Source organism: Heliangelus exortis, chromosome 1 (assembly GCF_036169615.1).
Source record: "Heliangelus exortis chromosome 1, bHelExo1.hap1, whole genome shotgun sequence".
In the NCBI taxonomy this organism is placed as follows: Eukaryota; Metazoa; Chordata; class Aves; order Apodiformes; family Trochilidae; genus Heliangelus; species Heliangelus exortis.
The window spans coordinates 155,740,898-155,759,906 of record NC_092422.1 but is presented as its reverse complement, the minus strand read 5'-3'; the positions used below and the strand labels follow the sequence as shown (position 1 = coordinate 155,759,906).

Sequence of the window (19,009 nt, the reverse complement as noted above, 5' to 3'; positions counted from 1 at the left end):
TAAAAAAAACCCAAAAAACTATCATTAAAGGAAAATTTCAATATTTCAACAAGGAAACCCATATTATATTCCTATTACTACAATATATTTTCACAATATTTAATAAAGCATTTTTCATACCCATATTCTTTATAGTTTTTTTACTAGATCCTACAAAGCCCTTACAAAATACCCAGCAGAAAACTCTAAAAGTCAACTCAAAGTTGACAATAACAGTTCCTGCAACTTTGCAGAAGCAGTCTCTAGAAATGCAAGCCATAGCTTGTTGGGCTGTTTCTTTTTGTTGGAAAGAACTGGGAAAGCTGATGGAAAGGTACGATTTCCTTTTTTTAACTATACCCTAAAATGAAACAGGAACACTGACAAAAATTAGAGCCAACCATCACAGATATTTATACAGTACTACAAGCTAAGACAAAAATTTAATGTACAACTCAAGGTGCAAATACTGACAAAATTATTTGAAATAGCCAGAGCTTCTCTTAATGCAAGAACCAGGAGATACATGGCAGATGTGTTATGACCACTGTCAGAAATTACCAGATTTCTCATGTACAAAGAAACAAAAAACCTGACAGCTACTTCTACACAGGTATCTGACAGTTTCAAACTTGGCAAGATAAGTCTGGGAAATCCTTTCTAGCAGGAGTGACAGAGGGCCTAAACTCATTATTTCCTGCAACCCCCCATCCCTTTATTGCTGTGAAAGAAAGAGAAATACTTGTTTCCCAGTTACAGTAGACTATTGCCTAGTTTCAAAATCCAAATTGTACATGCTGCTGATGGCCTGTGAACCAGTTCCAGATGATACTCCAAGACCTCTCCTATGTATGTACATAATGAACCTCACTTGAACTACTTAAGTGCCTTGGTCCAAGTGGGAAAAGGGCTGGGCTGAGTTTTAGCCCTTACTGATGCCAGCAGGTAGCAATAAAGCAGTGCAAAATTGGTAAGGGTTTTGGGCTTTGGGAAAGGGAAGGAATGACTACATCTGCTCTTCCAGTGCTGTGTATGAAGCTGAGCCAGAACCTGCATGTCCACCACTGCTGTTTGTATTGGTCTGGGGCAAGTGAGTCTGGGAATATCTGATCTTGCTGAGGCTTTGAAAAATATAGAGACCTGATACCCCATGAATTCATTGGAAACTAAGAGTAATGGAAATGGCAAGAAGAATGTATGTTTCATAATAATGTATCCTCAGTCTGAAGGAAACTGAATGCCATATGCATGGAAAAATATTTCCTGACCGATCTAAGATTTTCATTATTCATACAACAGAAAGCAACTTCTGGAGAGAAAACATGTATCACTATTCCAGCTCTGAGGGCTATTTCCAACAAGCAGCAGTCTTCTGCATCTCTTCCCCAATTCTATTGGCCAGGAACATCTTGACATGCATGTGTTTCTTTCATAGGTGAATGGCTTCTCTCATCATAGTAGGTACTCCAGCTTTGATTTATCTAGCTCTGTCTGTTCTCATCAGAAAATATTTCTTTCCACCCTCCACTCCTCAATATAGATATAAAATATAACTTGAAAACTTGCCTGAAAAGCAGCCAAGATATCTCCCAATGCTCTTGGGCTTGAAAAAAAATTTTAAAATCTTGATTTTCTTGTATTTGTGTCCTGTGTTTCTTTTAATTGAACAACCCAGGCAATTACAGCCCCAAATCAAATGGAGAATGCAAACTCAGCCTCCTTGCCCCATCATGTTGTGAAATGGGGACAGGGCTTCAGCCAGAGGGCCATACACATCCTGGCTGCTGTGCAGAACATGCTGCTGCTCTCTGGTTCCCTATATTCAGGGCACTGGCTTGAGGAGACAAAAAGTCTGTGCCAGGAAAAAAACCCAAAGTGCAAGTGCTATTACAGGGAAATGTAATACAAGAGCAAATGATGGATAAGGTTTGGAGAGGTAAGGGAACTCCTCTTTTATCTGCCCTTTTGCTTGAGACATCCACATTTGATTTATTTGCTTTGTAATGCTGAAGTACTTGCACAGTGTTCTACCAGAAATTTGCTGTAAATTGGTAACTAAAAAGTAAAAGAAAAAACAACAACAACAAAAATCCAAAGCAAAGCAAGACCCAACTCTCAGTTTTTACTTTGGCATATTACTATTACTGTTACTTTTCAAGTATTTTCCTTGAAACACAGTTGTACAGATTAAGTACTGTAAGGTCTGTATTCATAAAGGAAGAGAGAAAAAACTCAAATCATTGTCATTATTCCACATTGGTTATAAAGGAAGCATTTCTAAAAAGCTGCTACAACACCTTCCTTCCAAATGTCTACTTATTCTTCTGTACTGTGGTAGCAACTGCATAGATGCTTTAGCCTGCTACACCAATAAAGGCTACAGAAGAGGATAACATGACCAAATAGTACCTTGCCACAAAAGAACTTCAGCAACTTTCTAGATAGGATAAGTTTGAAACATAAGGTACTTATACAACACAAACCTGCTCCTTCTCCAGCATATCTGCTTTTCTTAGTATCTTCATTGCATAAATATGACCTGTATCCTTCTTCTGAACAAGGCGTACCTAGAATAAGAAATGTAATCCCATCAATCTTTTCTCCCCCACAAACCAGACCCCAGCAAGGAATCTATTGAAAGGCTAAAAATTGCAGGGCATGGAAAAGTTCTTTGTTAAAATTTAAAAACAGAAAAAAAAAAGAAAACCTTCTACATTATACACAGCACAGACATTTAGTGGCAACAGGTAATTTTTGAAGCAGTTCTTGCTTTAGGAAATTAGTAGGAACAGTAAATTCCAGGTAGTTGTGAGACTGTATATACTAAAATTCAGAAGCAGATACAGCTATGAGTTTTACAGGGAGGAGCTGTGCAACTGCAAGTCCACCATTTCAGGGGCCACACAAAAACCATCTGTTTTGGCTAATAAGAAGCTGTGGAAAACTAAGGGCCTATCCAGGGACCTTGAGAAATCAGTGCATATAATCCACTATTGGATTTATCACACTTGCACAATTACTCAAATAGCTGTTCTTCTGCAACAAAACTCCCCAACTGGAACTTTTTATTCTGTAATTAAAATGTTCCATTTTAATGCTTGGTGCAATTTTAATATTCTATTTAAGCAAGAAAGCCACAGACCTCTCCAAACGCTCCTCTTCCTATAACTTTCAAAGATTCAAAATCATCCAAGCCAAGCCTGGTCCTCTTCAGTCGCAAAAACTCCGTTTCTTTGCGTGCGTGTTGTGACCTGCGCAGTTTTTTCTAAGGAAACACAAACACAGAAATTTATGTCACCTGACAGTACAAAGTTAAGATATACAATCTCCCTTCTTGTGAAGTATTCTCTCTCCCATTAGGATTATAGAAAAAATGTAAAAGGAGAAGCCTTTCTAATCTTCTCAAAGCATGACCCACAAGCAGTCTTTTAAACAGAGCATTTTCATATGCATTTTCATTTTCTCTGTGTGTGTTTACTATTATTTCTAGAGAAACAGTAAAAAAATAGTGAAAAAAATATCCTACTGATTCAAACAAAGTACATCAGGCCAAAGGCACAAGCTGAAGCAAGAACTCTTTTGGGCAGTGTGAAGGCTTGAAAAAAGCTGAGATTTGCACCCCACCAAGACAAGGTGACAAGCAACAAGTTGCCAGAGATTCAACTTACACTATCTGTAGCAAAATCCATTTGGTTTAGGGCAAATGCTTGTATTTGAAAGAAAGATATCTAATCCTTTCATATATTTTATTCTATAAAAATGTCAATCTGAGAGAAGACAAATGCTGACCTATGCTCCCAAAGATGTCTTGAAGATCACAAAGACTACTAACAACAGTGACAAAGGGAAGATTGTTAAGGAACACCAGGAGGTGATAGAGGCCTGTGTAACAGCTTTGCAAAGTTACAAAAACAATAATTGAGGAATGCTGATTGCCTACTTTAATAACCATTAATCTCCTGAAGACAAACATAGGGGGATAACCAAGGAAACATTTTGCCACAAGGCACAAGGTCGGCAGACCTCAGCAGACACGAGGCATGTCAGGGGGAGACAGAGACCACCAACTCAGGAAACATCCCCTCCCCACTTAAGACCACTCTTCACTGAACATTCACCTTGATTTAAAAGGACACTGTACCTTTAAAGAGAAGCAGGGAGTACAGTTAACCACTGAGATTGGTTAAGTTACTAACCAATAAATGTAAATAAAGGCAGATCTTGGTTCTTGCTGAACAGGATAAATATGCCATAGCTTTTTTTGATGGAGCTGAGCTAGCTTTGTGGAATACCACCTAGCTCCCTTTACGGAGCAGAACTGCAAATAAAAGACAAACCTTGACCTTGTGTATGAATCAGGTTTACATACCAGGTGAAGCTCCCACATTTCGGGTCACCAAGAGCCATCGGTCCGGCACCTGCCCGATGTTGCACTAGGATGACAGTGCCACTTAAAACCACAAGATGGCATTAAGAGCCCACACTCGCTTTTGCCTCTTCTCGGAAGTTAAGAGTAGCCACAAAAACTCAGAAATGACTGAGGCACTGTAACTACTCAATTCCCTGCTTATCCTGAAGGCAGCTTTGGTGTGATGGACCTCAAGAGAAGCAACTTATTGACCAAAGTTCTGAGAACTGTCAACCAGACAGAGATCCCTCCTCATCTGTATTTGAATGGAACAAGGGTGTGCAGTTTGTTGTTTAAATCAAGAAAAAAAGGTTCAGCATTTTGCTTCCTACACACTTCTTCCAAGCACATTTCACCTTTTTTCCTTACAAAATCTAATGGCAAACAGTTTTAATTTTGGAAAGCATGATATATACTTGCTGTGGTCATATGTCTGGTAAGGACTAAGCATGGCATGAGAAGCCTTAACTATTGCAAGTATCATTTAAGCATTATTTACAGCCTCCCTAATACACAAGTTATTTACAGGGGCAACATTCATTTATGAAATAAAACTTCAAGCTACCTAATGTTTCTGTAAGCTCCTCAAATGTCATTCTAAAGTAGTATGACAAAAGCAAGGCATTCTCTTCAAAGGTTACTCAACTAATAGTACCTCCTCATCTGCCAAGCCTTCCTCTTCCATAGCCACTTCTAGCTTCTTCTGCCTGCAAAGCGGAGAAACAGAAGATTGCTTTATTATTTATTAGAAACAAACATAACACTACAGAAAGATAATGCCTTTATTTCACATATTCCAGACACCAAGGAGTTTGTCTCAAATGGAAGTTTGCAGACTCACTGCCCACTCCATCCATTTACTACTCATGTGGCCAAAGCTGTTGAAAATGTATAAGTAAATTTAATTACATACTTATGTATTTGCAGAATAAGGCATCAAAAGTCAAAACATATAATCACTCAACTTGTATTTCTTCATATAATCTTGTTGAAGTAAGGCTGTTTTTATCAATTAAGATTATGAATCCGAATAGACATGTTTGGGTTGTTTTTTTTTTCCCAACACTTCTATCTCAACTCTAAAACCAACACCTCAGCCAGCTCCACTTTTCACCCCCATCTCAGTCTTGCTGACCTCTCCTTGGCCATACCCCTGGTCCTGTTCCCCTTACATTCATGCCAACTAACTCTGTCCTCCCTGGGTTCATCTACTCCCAGTGTCTTGCCTGGGCCAGGGCTCATCCAGAGGGTTCCATGCCAGGATGGAAGGGTCTGCATGGAGAGTGAAGAAGCCTGGGAGAGCACCCCATAAGTAGCAGGGAATCAGCACACGGCAGCATGACTATGGGACCCCTCTCTTTCTCCAGGATGTTTCTTTATGACTTTCAGGGTGCAGCTTTCAGAAAATTGGTTTCCCACTAGCAGCAGCCAGAAGTTTAAAGGCTGGGTATCAGGCTGCTGGTATCTTTCTGCATTTTGGGAAGTACAGCAGGATCCCCTAAATTAAAGGCCCTCAGTAGACAGTGTATTCTCCTAACTAAAAGCAACTCAATTACATGGAATAATAATAAATACAATGACAAGAGAAACCCTGCTGCTCAGCTGAAAACCCCTCAATTAAAAACGTATTACCAGGGGAATGACAATTTCACATGCTGATGACAGTTTGAAACACAACATTCATTATAATCAAACGCTTGGTACTTTGACACTTTATTCAAGTAAGCACTTCACCACATTGGAGGCAGAAACAGGCACTGAGGAGAGAAGTTGGAAAAAGCTGCCAAAAGCCATCAGAGAAAAGCTGAAGAGAGGTGAGAGGAAATAGAGCCAGTACCTGGTTTCTCTCTCTTCGTGCTGTATAATTAGGTTGCTGTAGAAGTTCTCAAGTGTAAGTTTGGCCACAGTCACTCTCTCCCGGGTGTGGTTACTCATGGGAAAGGATGTTGTAGTCCCTGCAGTCATCGCCATGGTAACATGTACTGAAACAGAGCATGTCAAATCATTACTCACTTCAAAAAAAATTTCAAATACATATATATAGATTCTTCTTTCCCACTCTCCATCTCAAAATTCTTAGACACTATAAAATCCACAGGAAAGGCACTGCTCTTTAGATACAAAAAACTCGATTAAAAACCTGTATTATAAAATTATCCCAAGATAGCAGGAGGACTTACTGCCCACTCTCTTAAAAAAAACAACAACAACATGTTGGCAAAACACAGGGTGAATCATAGCAAAGAATTATCCAGGCTATGGGCAGCTCACCCAGCTGTGCTTGTCCACAGATGAGGAAAACATCCCTCCTGCAGGCTGGTGCCCAGCCTTGGGGAGGAAAGAGGCAGCTGGGAAAAGAGGGAAGGAAGAGGAGGACCAGGCAGCTCCCACAGCTGGACATGTCAACTCTGAGAATTTCAAACTAAACAAATGCTAGGTGCTACCAAAAGGACAAGATAAAAATTAAAAGTAAATGGACAAAAATTGACAGTGGTGGAGTCACTATCCCTGGAGGCATTTAAAAGGCATTTGGACCTGGTCCTGAAGGACACGGTTTAGTAGTTGACTGTGGTGTTAGTCAACAGATGGACTGGATGATCTTGGTTGGAGGTCTCTTCCAACCTAAATTCTGTGATTCTGTGAAAAATCCTAATAGCATTCAGAAGTAATTTCAGGGATAGAAGCTAGTCTACAGGTATCTTTGAATATTAGAGCCACTCAACAAAGCTGCATGAAGACAGTTGATTTCTAGAAATCATAGCATGAAAATTAAATTGTGGAATTGACATATTTTACATGGAAATACCCTGTTGCTGGTTTGTTTTTTTGTTTTTTGGTTTTTTTTTTGGTTTTTTTCAGTTGTGGGGGTTGTTAAAGCAACAGCCTCCCAAAGAATAGAAAATCCTTCCCCACCATGGGGCCACTAGGCAACTCTCCTTTCCTTTTGCTTCCCTTCCAACCACCTCAGTGCCACACCAACAATCAAACCAGCATTTGCTGGGGTGGCTCTTTGTCACAGACCTCCCCATGTTTGGATTCCTAAATTCAGGGAGGAATCTTCTTAGTGCAGCTCTAAGTGTGTTACCCAGGTAGTTAAAATACTTAAGAGGTTAGGGCATGCAGTCACCAAAGACTTTAAAACAGGGAAGAAAGAGGAAATAAGAAAGGCTCCTCTCTTCAACAGCTTTCACCTTGAAACTTGGATGTGCTAGAACAGTGCTTTTAATGCTAGGAAGAGACATTTTAGGGCGGTCCTGAATCCCTTGCAGATCGTCCAGAGAAAGTAGGGGAGATACATAAGGGAAAGAAACAACAACAAAAAAAAAAAAAAGCAGCACAGTTTGCCCTAGGACTTTAGGACTTGCTTTAGAGCCCCACAGAGGGGAGCCACAAATAGCAACATCTCAGCCCTGCGCTCATTTGTTCAAGCTGTTTGGGGTTGGTTTTGGAAAATTACACAGAAGTGCGTACACTTCCTTTTGATTATTTACATAATCCTTCTATTTCACCAGGGAATTTTGAGGAAGACAAATCCCAAATTAGGTTTATCATCTTTAGCAGATTCTGATACCTTTTAAGGTGAACCAATTGAAAGTTTCATACAGAAGAAAACTTGCATGTCCACATCAGACAGGAAGATTGCTTAATTCTGCCCTGGGCTTTCTGCTTTGGGTTTGCCCCCTGCCCTCTGTGAATACAACATTTCATCTTGTGGATTTTTAATTAGATTCGGTGTGACAATAAGATATTTGTTGCCAGAAATGCAGCTGCTGTGTCACAAATAAAGGCTTTCATAGCATTATGTAGATATAATTTTAGCTGTGTATTTTGGAGTGTGAAAGACAGAGTTCTGACAATAAAAATATCTCTATATATACACACAATGAGGCTTTAATGGCACCACAGCTGCCTTATGATTAAAAAAATAGAAATATTAACATTATCCATCTTTTATCCTCTTCAACGTTCTACTAAAGAAAGATGGGAGCTGTCAACTGTTAATAATCTTTCCTAAAAATTAAGAGGTTCACACAAACATCTACCCCCATGCTGAGTACTTATTGAGAGGCTGGAGAACTTGGCTCTGGTCTCCATACTGGGACTGTTATATCTCCCTTGATAAGTGGGAAAAGATAAATATAAAGCAGGTATCTGAGAGCAAAACCTACATGTTGACACATCTAAATCAAACAGAGCAACTGCTGACCACATGCTGATGCCTGTGATTAAGTTATTTCAAGAAATGACCTAAAAGAGTAAAAACCCACCTTCAGATCATTTTGGAGCATGAGGATAGCATAGTATTAACCGAGGATTGAAATGGATTAGCCTTTACTTAAGGTATAATGAGTGCACTTTAGCATGGTCAAGCAACAGGATATTTATCCCCTCTACATCTTGTATTCCTGGTAGGATAAAATAGCATTGTAATTTTGTTTCCTGTTAATTTGTTTTCCCCATGTCCCTATGCAGACTCAAATGCAGACATTACCATACAACAAATCCAAGACACTTGGTTTTATTAAGACTGTAAAAAGGAGGTAACAATTAATGTACTGGCACACCATGCTATAAATAGCAGGGCTGACCCTCAGTGTGGTCCTACAGTAGGAAAATAAAAACAAAGAAGCCTATGTGTAAACTAGTAAACACAGAGAAAGCTATTTAAGAGAGAAGAAATTTGTGCTGACTTTGTCATAACGTGGCACGAGCCCACCATAGCATGAGGGATACATCACCAGCATTTGCTTCCAGCATCCCATGCACCCAGCACACACCCCACCAGCCCTGCCTCCGAACCACACTGTACCCCAGCAGAGCATTTCCCTGAGACAAAGTTGACTTTCTATTTGCTCAGTTTGCAGTAGGTGGCTCCAGTTAGCTCTAACTGGAGAGGGAGGGTTAGCAGGGATTGGAGGGGAAGAAGAAATAAATTTTTTTAAAACAAGAAATGCTCTGAGTTCTCCAGGTTGCCCAGAAATTAGTGGAGAAGAGCACAGACCTGACAGGAGACATAAGGTACTCTGTAAAACTGTACAACTCACAGCCAAAAAAACCTCTTCACCCTTTTCCTCTTGCCTTTCTGCCTCCACTAACAAACCTCTGAACAAAGAACAAATCCACATTCCCAACAAAATATTCATTTGGGAGTAACCAAGTAAAATCCTTAAGCATGACCTTTATAAACAACTGATGCCAGAGTGGATGGGGGCAGGAAGGAAGTTGCTTCAAAATGGGATTTTTTATTGACAACACACTACTTCTACTGACCTCAGTACCTTAACGGGAATATTTTGAAAAGGTGCCACCCACAGTTCTTGGAAATGTCCTAAAAGACCTACTAATTCACCCAAATTTGTGCCATTTGCATAATGGAACCATTCTTCTCCTCCTGCATCACTGGTCTCACATCAGGCTCCCTGGACCATGAAGAAGGTCATACTAACCAGCCAGATGTAGTTGGCCAAAACTCCTTTACCTGACAAGGGCCAAAGACCTTACTTCCTGACAGGCTTGTTACTTCAGAAAAAATGATACACCACTGGCTGTGAATGAGAAAGACATCAAAGTAACCTAATTGACAGGAGACACTGAGCAGCATGCAGCCCGCAGGACAACCTTTTGGAGCTGCCAAAGCAGAGATGCCATATGTACTGCTTGGCCCAGAAACTGAGCCTGTGCCTCCTGGATTGATGGCTGAACTCACAGCATGAACCTTTCTCCTGATGCCTGCTCTGCTCAGCAGCAAGAACCTATGGTGTGAGCACAGAAGATAGAAGGATGAAGAGCTACAGGCCTGGAGTGAGCAGGGGAGGTCTTGCCTCAAGAGGCAAGGTGGGACAGCAAAGTATCAGGGAGGAGACAAAGGATGTTCCTGAAGGACAAAGGAGAGCAGGGTACAGCAGCTGATAGGGGACAGCAGGCCCAATGCTGACAAGCCAAAGTTTTCCAGAATCTCCTTTGAGCAAGTCTGTCTTGAGTCAACATCTCCTTTCTAGTAGAATAATGCTGCCAGGTGCATATATTTGATCTTTTTATTCCCAGCTCTTTCCTGATTGTGAAGCAGAGAAAGGTCAAGCAGCATTTATGACAGCTTCAGCCTGTGCTCCCATCTATCAAAACATCACTAAAACAAACCCTTGACCCATTTTCCTGAAAGCATTTCTACTGTTGAATCCACCCCTCCTGCCCCTCCAGCTTCTGCTACACATCTGCTAACTCAAAACTCACATTCTCTCCAGGGAGTTTCTTGGCAGCTTCCATAGTCCATCATTAATCTTTTCACATTAGGACTACTGGATTCAGGCTCTGTTTAATCAGAGCAAAATTACTGAGGCTTCCAATCCCATCTGCTACAAGTTAGAAGAGGAGAGATGGAAGAAATCAAGGCACCTGGAGAACTGTTCTTCCCCAATACACTTAACACCTTGCAGGATCCTTTTCTACTCAATGAGGGATGACAACACAAAATCCAAGACTCTTGCACATCATCTCCAGCCTCCACAGCTCCATCTCAGGACAACCAGGACATGTGAAGAAGAGAGCAAGCACAGAGCTGTTGCTTGGCAGGAAGGAAGGATGAAGGTTTGCCACCTCCAGTAATTTTAGAGACTATTTCTACATATCCAGGTAGCTCTAGACTTTAAACAAAAAAGGGTAATGAGAGATGAAACAGGATCCTGACACAAATCCACTCAAAGATCTAAGGAAATTCACTCTATTACCCCATGGCATACTTCCAGACTGCAAAATGCAGCAACAGGACAGGGATGTGGAATAGAAAGCATAACTGTAACACTTAACCAAACATTTGAACTGCAGTGATGATGGAGAGTCAAATACATAGAGAAAAAAGAACAAACAAAACCAAGTAAAACACACCAAAAACAACACCCCTACTAGCAAATAAGTACATTACTTTGGATCCTTCTATCATACTCTTCCAGCCTTTCAGGTTTACTTTCTTTATGATTTCCCACTTCAGTAAGAAAATAAATGTGAGAATATGCTACAAGCAGTGAAAACTAAACGAAATCCTTCAATTTATCTTCTTTCCTAGAGGGTTTCACATTTCTCAAGATACTACAGTAACTAATTGAATCAGTTCTTGCTTTCTCTTACACCGATTGACAGCAAAAGAGCAAGTTTGTACCAGTAAGACAGTGGTGGGTATCGTAACTGGGCTTGGTTCTGCAAAAACACATCTGAAGGCGCCAGTCTCTTTACAGGCAGTCTCCTGCTCAACTGTGTTACATCAAAAAGCTTCCTCTTACTCTCAAATAAGGCTGGATCAAATTAATCTGGACGTAAGTTACACAAAAGAAATATATTTTTAAAACATGCATGTAGTATCATTATACAAAATCCCTAGAATAAATTTACTTTGGGCTCATTACTTACTGCATATTTCAGCTCGGGAGCAAACACCACATGCAGTTCTCTCAGAAAAAGAGAAGCACATTTTTTTTTTCCTGCATAAAAGAACTATGGTACTTACATCAGGCTGCTGGGTCTCCAATTCTGCCTTAAAATGTAAAGCTGCATACATTTTCAGCAGGACAGGGAACACCAATACTTCCCCCCAAAACAACTATGTTGCTTCGGAGAAAGTCTGATAATACTATTCATTTATCATCCCAACATGCCTCTAAAACCTAGCATTAAAGAAGGCAGTTCACTATAGCAGTAAGAAGGATAAAATTGCAAAGATGATGAAGTTTCCATTTACATTCCAAGGAAATTTGGCTCTTGAGTGAAAGCCTCTGGGTAAGACATACAGAAACATATTTCTACCTTTCCAAGTTCCCATTTTCTCAGCATGACATATTTTGTCATTCAACTTCCTCCAGAAATGAAGCATACAAATGACAATTTTCAAGAATTAGAAGGTAAAAGGAAAAGGAGAGATGGGCTTTTGGTGCCAGACACGTTCCAAAGTAAATCAAAGTAAGTACCTTCAGTAACGCCAGCTACTGCAGCCGTGCACAGATAGTCCTGGAGTTCTTCTGGGCAAGAAGCTAGAGCAGACTTGTACTGATACTACTTGGCTCCTTACAGACAACTCAAAGCAACTTGCAAAACTAGGCACTAAAAACCAGCAGTGACAAAGATTATATTTGAAAAATGCAGTGCTATCTAGGAAAGCAGCATGGTTACAGCAAGACTTGAAGCACGAGTGCCAGCCCTGCTGCCTGCGAATTGTTTGCGTTCTCTAAAAGAGAGACAGGAGACAGATATATATAGATATATATAGATATATATATATATATGTATGAAAAAAACCCAACCCACCATACACAAATAACAGCATGATTCACACCAAAAGGCAGTGGGCAGGGACAGAGAAATGAAATAAGCAACCAAAGGCTCATCAGGACAGGGTGAAGGGAGGAGCAGCAGCCACCCAGACACCCTCAGCAACTTCTGATACCTGCAACTGTGCTTGCTATGAGCTGACACACAAACAGAAAGCAAGGTTGAAAATGTGCTAGAACAGCTGATCACTCCAGTGATGAAACAAAGTGGTCATACTACGGTATCAGCCCAGAGGCAAAATGAGTTTCTGAGCTACAGTTTCTGCTAGCACAAATTTGGCAACTGTGCTGCACATATTTTCACTGTTCAATTGTTTATACTGAACCTGCTCCTGGAAAGGAGTTCACTGCCTTCTTTTTCTATAGCCCAATTTAAATGTACTTCCAAAGCTTTTGAGAAATCTCCAGAAACAAACAAAATCCTACAGGAAGCCTGAAGGCTCCAAGCAAACAAAAAAACTCCAATCTACATCAATTATGGATGTCTTTCAGCTCTCAGAGTCTGATAATAATACTCATGTTCTTACTAAATACAGACTTCTATGTTTGGAATAGACCTTTGTCCAAAGTCACTTATGTCAATTAAAAAAAAGCCAGCCCTTCAGCTCAGAAGGTTTTGACCAAATATTCCTATTCTTGGCATCTGGACAATGCAAGCTGAACTACTGGTGTTACTGAAGTTCACAGTTATCAGAGCAGCATGTATGCCAAATATTGCCCTGGGTTATGTTTTAGAAAGTAAAAGTAAATATTATGTTTCTACATAATTCATGTTTTCAATAGTATCACCATTAGCAAATCCCTATTTTATTTAATATGCTACCTGAAGGAAGCAACATTCCCTGCCAAATACAATAAATCAGATTCTTCACATGCAGATTCTTCTTCAACATCATTGCCAAGATCAGATCTTTCTGACACCCTCCAGTTCTCACAACAGCCTCCATCTGAGAAGGGAAAATGAAATAACAAGACGGCAACAAGCTGTCATTTGCACTTCAGCACTTCATTTACTTCATTTATTTCAGTTAGTTATTCATTCCCCAATGTGCTGTTGTGTTTGAATAGGCTTTGCTACTTTAAAGTTACAGAATTAATTACATACGTTCTATTTAAAGTAGCACTAGGAAGCCAAGTAAAATTAGCCCTGTTGCAACAGGCTTTGCTATTTAAAAGCAAAAGAGGTTCAGATGTTTTAGCCATTTTAAGTCATTCTTGCTTTCCCCATGGAGCACGTCTGGGTGAGTCGCTCCTTATAGTGGCAGCTAAAAGCAGACAGCGCTCCGTGACTCGCCCAGTCCCAGCTCATAAACCAAAAAGAGCAGACACTCCCAGTGCCCGACCCCCACAACTGTGAGAAAACCTTGAGGAGACATTCACAGACATGCAAGACACAGGGATGGAAACATTTACTGGGTCCTGCAGCCTCAACACCCACTGTGCTTCTGGGACCGATGACACCAGGGAATCCCGGGGGGACTGCAAGGCCCAGAGAGCAACTCCAGGTGTCAGTGGGTGGATGCAAAATGGGCCCTCAACTCCAGAGGAGCTTTTCATCCAGTGCACCCAAGCAAGAGGTGCTTTGAAAGTGAAGGAAGTTACTTTCCTACATTGGGGCAGACTCCTAAACCCGGATTCCCAAAACATAAGGAGGACATTGGAGCAGACTTGGCAAAACCCCCCTCTGAAAAACACCAACTACCTTTCCCCAGCAAAGGCCGTGGCTGTATGCACACAGTGAGCTGGCATTAGCCAGTACTGTTTCTGAAAGAAGCTGTCCCACTTTCCATCAAACCATCTGTTTCTCCCCTGCTGCCACTCGATGTTTTGTGCCAGCACGAGAAGCTGTGTAACCCAGATTGAGGATCCATGCCAGGCTAAAGCGATTTCTTTTAAAGCCAGCGTGGTGAGGTTGGTTTCACCTGCATAGATTCACCCTCCCCAGGCTGACCCTCTTCATCCCTTCCCATGGAGTCTGCCCAAAAGCCAGAAATAAGGGACAGGGCCTTGTCTTTGAATTTGGCTCACAGAAATTAATCTCACAAATCATTCCAACACACCCGCAAGTAATGATAAGGAAATATTTCCTAATATGGAATAAAAACTGAATATTGGAGTTGTGCTGCACTCCAGGATTTCCTGCAATTCAGCAAAGCCAGGCAGCAGAAGTCTCCCATGAACAGTGGCCGTGATTCAGATCTCTGCTGCATTCAACAAGCAGCAAGTACAGCTGGCAAACACAAATTCATTTCCCCTGGTGAGAAAACATACACTTTTGTGTATAGGTAGGTTTCACCCATCCCATATGTGTGTTTGGTTGTCTATATAAACTATGTATCTCTACACCAAAATAAAATATTTGCACTCTGCTTTCTTCCTTTTAGAGTTAATCTTTTGCCCATTTCAAGTAGCAAAGAAGCTTTTGATCCAAATGTCATAACTTTTGCTTTCACTAACAATGGGAGACTGGTCACCTACAGTTTAAAAACGCAACCCCACTAATAAGGTCACTTCCATCTCATCTACACTTGCCTCAACCTTTGGCAATACAATTACATTCTTTATGCTCTACTATCAATAGCTCTGTCCCAAAGTTAAGAGTACATTTTGAGACATCCTGTACTTGGAACACTCATTCTGTATTGAATGACCTGCAGTGACATACCAAAATCTTCATGAGCTCAGACATTTCAAATAAGTCATTTTATTTTCTTTACAGAAGGGCTCTTTAAGACAATCCAGTCATTTGGGTTTTAGCAATTCCCACTCACTGAGCAAGTGTGCGTGGCTGCAAGGTAGGAGTTCCCTACTCACTTCATCAACCTCAATGGAGAGGTTGTACTTCTGTTCTACCAGCAAGGACAGAGGGCTGAAGCTCAGGTCATGAAGGGAATAGAGGAGCTGGTGTATCCATACCCTGCTCTGCCTCCCAAGGAGGGGTGCAAATGGGAGGTCAGCTCAGGACAACACCCTGGGCAACTAAACACAGCACAAGACACGATGAGGGAACTAGACTTGCAGTCCCATGCACCCAACCCTCTCTTCTAGGATTTACCACAGCATCTTCCTGGATGCATTTTAATATACTGGCAACAAGAGAGTTCAGTAGCTTGCTGAAAAGCTAACAATGCCTTGCACAGAAATGGCATTTGATAGCTTGCTTTAGCTTACTTGGTATCTTTCTCCTGGATCTCTCCAGGTTTCACAGTGTTACAAATCTTTGCCCTCTTAGAAGTGTCTAAAAACAGGAAGCTCTTCTATCCACCAAAGTAATTGTACTCCTGTGCACCTAAGCATTTTCTAAGTTTTTAGCAGGCACTTGCATACACAAGAAAACCTTTCAAGATCTGCTAAATTAACTGGCATTAAGAAGCCCATGCTATATATTTTGCTGCAATGTTTTGGATCATTAAATAATTACAGAGCAAGGTCAGTGACCAGAAATCTGCTTCCTCCTCAGATTTTGGGCTTTCTGTATATAATTATACCCATGCCTAATGAAAGATATGTCCCATTCTAAAACAAGTACAACTGTACAAAAGTAAAATTCGGTCACATCTCTACATCTGGCTTTTTCAAAGCCAAGATACACACCTTAGAAGTAAAGAATAAGAGGGGAAGTTTCTAACGTAGCATCCACAAAGTCTTCCTTTGAATTGTAGTAGATTTTCAGCTTTGATCCATGAAATTCTACTCTCAAATTTTAGGCATGCTGTAAAACCTTTATTTTCTAGCCTAGGAAGGCATAAGAGGCATTTCCTTTGGGACTTTTGCATTGGAGAATACTGGAATAGGAGAGAGCACCAAGTTTGGTTTGCTTATAATTGATGTATGTTCAAATCCCAGACTCCTGCTAGGCTCTTTTAAGATCACATAAATCAAATTAAGTTTAGTAATTACACACTCTAAGTCTGTGCCAGCAAGGATGCTGATGGCTTCATGAGATGCAGAACATCAACGACCAGCTATGGTCTGTGCAGTGCACGTGGTCAGGGTTAATGAACACAAGAGATCCCTCTGGCCTTAAAAAGCTGCAGATACAGGTACTGCCTCTTGTTGGCATATGCAATACTGAAAAGCAGATGCCTGCCCATTCAAATCCCATTACAACTGTTCATTTATTTAACTACGATTTTTCTAGATGGACACAGCTGTTGGCACATGAAGCAGACTAACTTGATGACACCCAGGACACACAGATGAAATGATGTATGCAGTCTCTTGACATGACTGTAATACACAGCACCACCTTAATAGTGTCTCAAACTGGGAAAGAGATTTGGAATGGAGTTGTGTTATACTATTGCCACCAAACCATCAGGAGCTCTGACTGTCAGTACCAAAGGTGTAGAACAAAATATTGTTTCATGAAAAAGCCATGACAGCAACATCTGATCCCTACAGGTGACAACAATCAATACATCTGTGTATTTGCATTTCAACATTTACATCATTTTGAAAACAAAAGCACACTGCAAGTGGGTAGCTGGGACTTATCCTCCCGAGAGTTAGAGCTTTAGGTAGAAAGAAAAAAGGATTTCAGTGGCAACCTCAGAGCCTTGCCTTCATGAAATCTGAGTGCCTTCCTGCAGCCAGTTGCTTAACATCCCAACTGCTCATCTCCTTTAAGGCTAGAGAGTGACCCAAGGAGTGTTTTGCAATGGATGTGTGTATTTACACATGATCCCTCCTACAAAACCACATATCCACCCTTCTAGGAAGATAGGAGAAAAGCAAAAAGGAAAAGGAAATAAAAGATTTACACCTAGGTGAAATCTGATGAGATTTGTGATTGGCATTACTTCCCCATGGAAGGTCATTCTTCAGTCTTGGCCTGGGAAAACTCACTCAAAATGGGTGGTGTCTTCCTCTAAATTAATCTTTGCGATTTGATTAAATTATCTGGTTTCCTAGTTAAAGAACAAGAAAGACAAAAGCAGGGTGTGGACAAAAGCTCCAGCGATATCCAGCTGCAAGAGAAATCAAGAGGGAAAAAGAACAGAATATCTGCTTAAGTTTCTAAAAGATACTAAGGCTGTATGTAACTGCTATGCTACAGTTAAACATGCAAAAATGGGCAAAATTCCAGATAAAAATAAATATTTCAAAAAAATATAGTCTAGGTTAATACCTTTCAAGATGCAAACGATTATGATAAGACCACAACCTCCCTAGGAGTAAAATCTTTCCACCAAAAAGTCTTCAGAACAGTCTTGCAGCATGCCCTGAGGGCTAAGCACACACTTGACTAGGAAAAGGAGCAGGACTCATCAGTAAGGGCTATTCATTGAACACAGGTCACCTCATTCAAAAATATGGGCTTCAGAGGAAAGTTGAAGGAAAAGCAACACTTGTGTATAACAGCTCTCACTGTTCCTTTTCAAAGTGTCTCTATTGCCATTTGAGAATTATTGTGCCTCCATTTCTTTATCTGTCAAGTGGAGATGGAGACAAGTGGAGTAAGCTGCAGGAAATTTGAACAGAAATACCAGTTTAGTGTAAACAACGTGTAAAGATGAAGACTGGTAGAGTGGCAAATAGAGAAGTCTTTCAGGCAGTGATCTGAATTGCTTGACAAGCTGGATACAACCAGCTATTTCCCATAAATAGTAACCAGAGAAAAACCCAAATATGCCGTAGGAAGAATGAGATCATTTCCACTTTTGAATTATTATTTAACATTAACATTTCCTTACGGGGATGGGCCCCATGCACAAGGCCTTAACTCAGTAAAGACAGACACTGCTGCCAAGTTCTGTTTTAAGGAGCATCAATGCAGGTCTGTAAGCTGCTTCTTAGAAAGAGAGGTCCCTCCCTCTCAATTTGCTGATCCCTCCAGTCCTGGCCACACACTCTTACAACTTCCCCAATAATACAGCCACAGGTTAGTTGAACTCAACAGCCTGACAAATTTGAGCTACCAACCACTCCCATCCCTCTGTAAAAAGGGCCACCACTCCTCCATAGAATGAACAAGTTGGTTTGTCCCACCCTCCCAACAACACAACTGCTAAATTCTGTTGAAAGAAGAGTAATGAAACATGGACAGGCACAGAGGAGAAGAGGAAGAACAGTAATGTCCCTTTTACATTCATCCAGATTTGAACTACATCCATGTAGGGTTTGAATATACTTATGGCAATGGGGGGGGGGGGGTGTCAGGATTGTCCCTTTTCACAGAGCCTAACCATGACAACTGCTAAAGAAACATTCTCACCAACAAGTCACATTCTTCTTGGATCAACCTTTGCCAGCTGCATATGAAAATGAGCTGATGGAAAGGACAACTTTGCAAAGGACTCGGAAG

General features: G+C 40.8%; 1 protein-coding gene across 3 annotated transcripts in view; it reads right to left on the bottom strand.

Moving 5' to 3' along the window:
* Positions 1–19,009, bottom strand: part of STK38L (serine/threonine kinase 38 like) — a 50,318-nt gene that overhangs the window by 14,361 nt on the left and 16,948 nt on the right. For 2 of the 3 annotated variants that reach the window (XM_071733215.1, XM_071733216.1), the window contains exons 2-5: positions 6,225–6,369; positions 5,043–5,094; positions 3,122–3,244; positions 2,463–2,546 (exon numbers count right to left, since the gene is read on the bottom strand). In XM_071733215.1, the coding sequence (XP_071589316.1) occupies positions 2,463–2,546; positions 3,122–3,244; positions 5,043–5,094; positions 6,225–6,358 (393 nt within the window). In that variant the 5' untranslated portion in view covers positions 6,359–6,369. Of the gene's footprint in view, positions 1–2,462; positions 2,547–3,121; positions 3,245–5,042; positions 5,095–6,224; positions 6,370–12,342; positions 12,365–19,009 lie in introns of those variants that run through there. The other variant, XM_071733218.1, reaches the window with a different exon arrangement.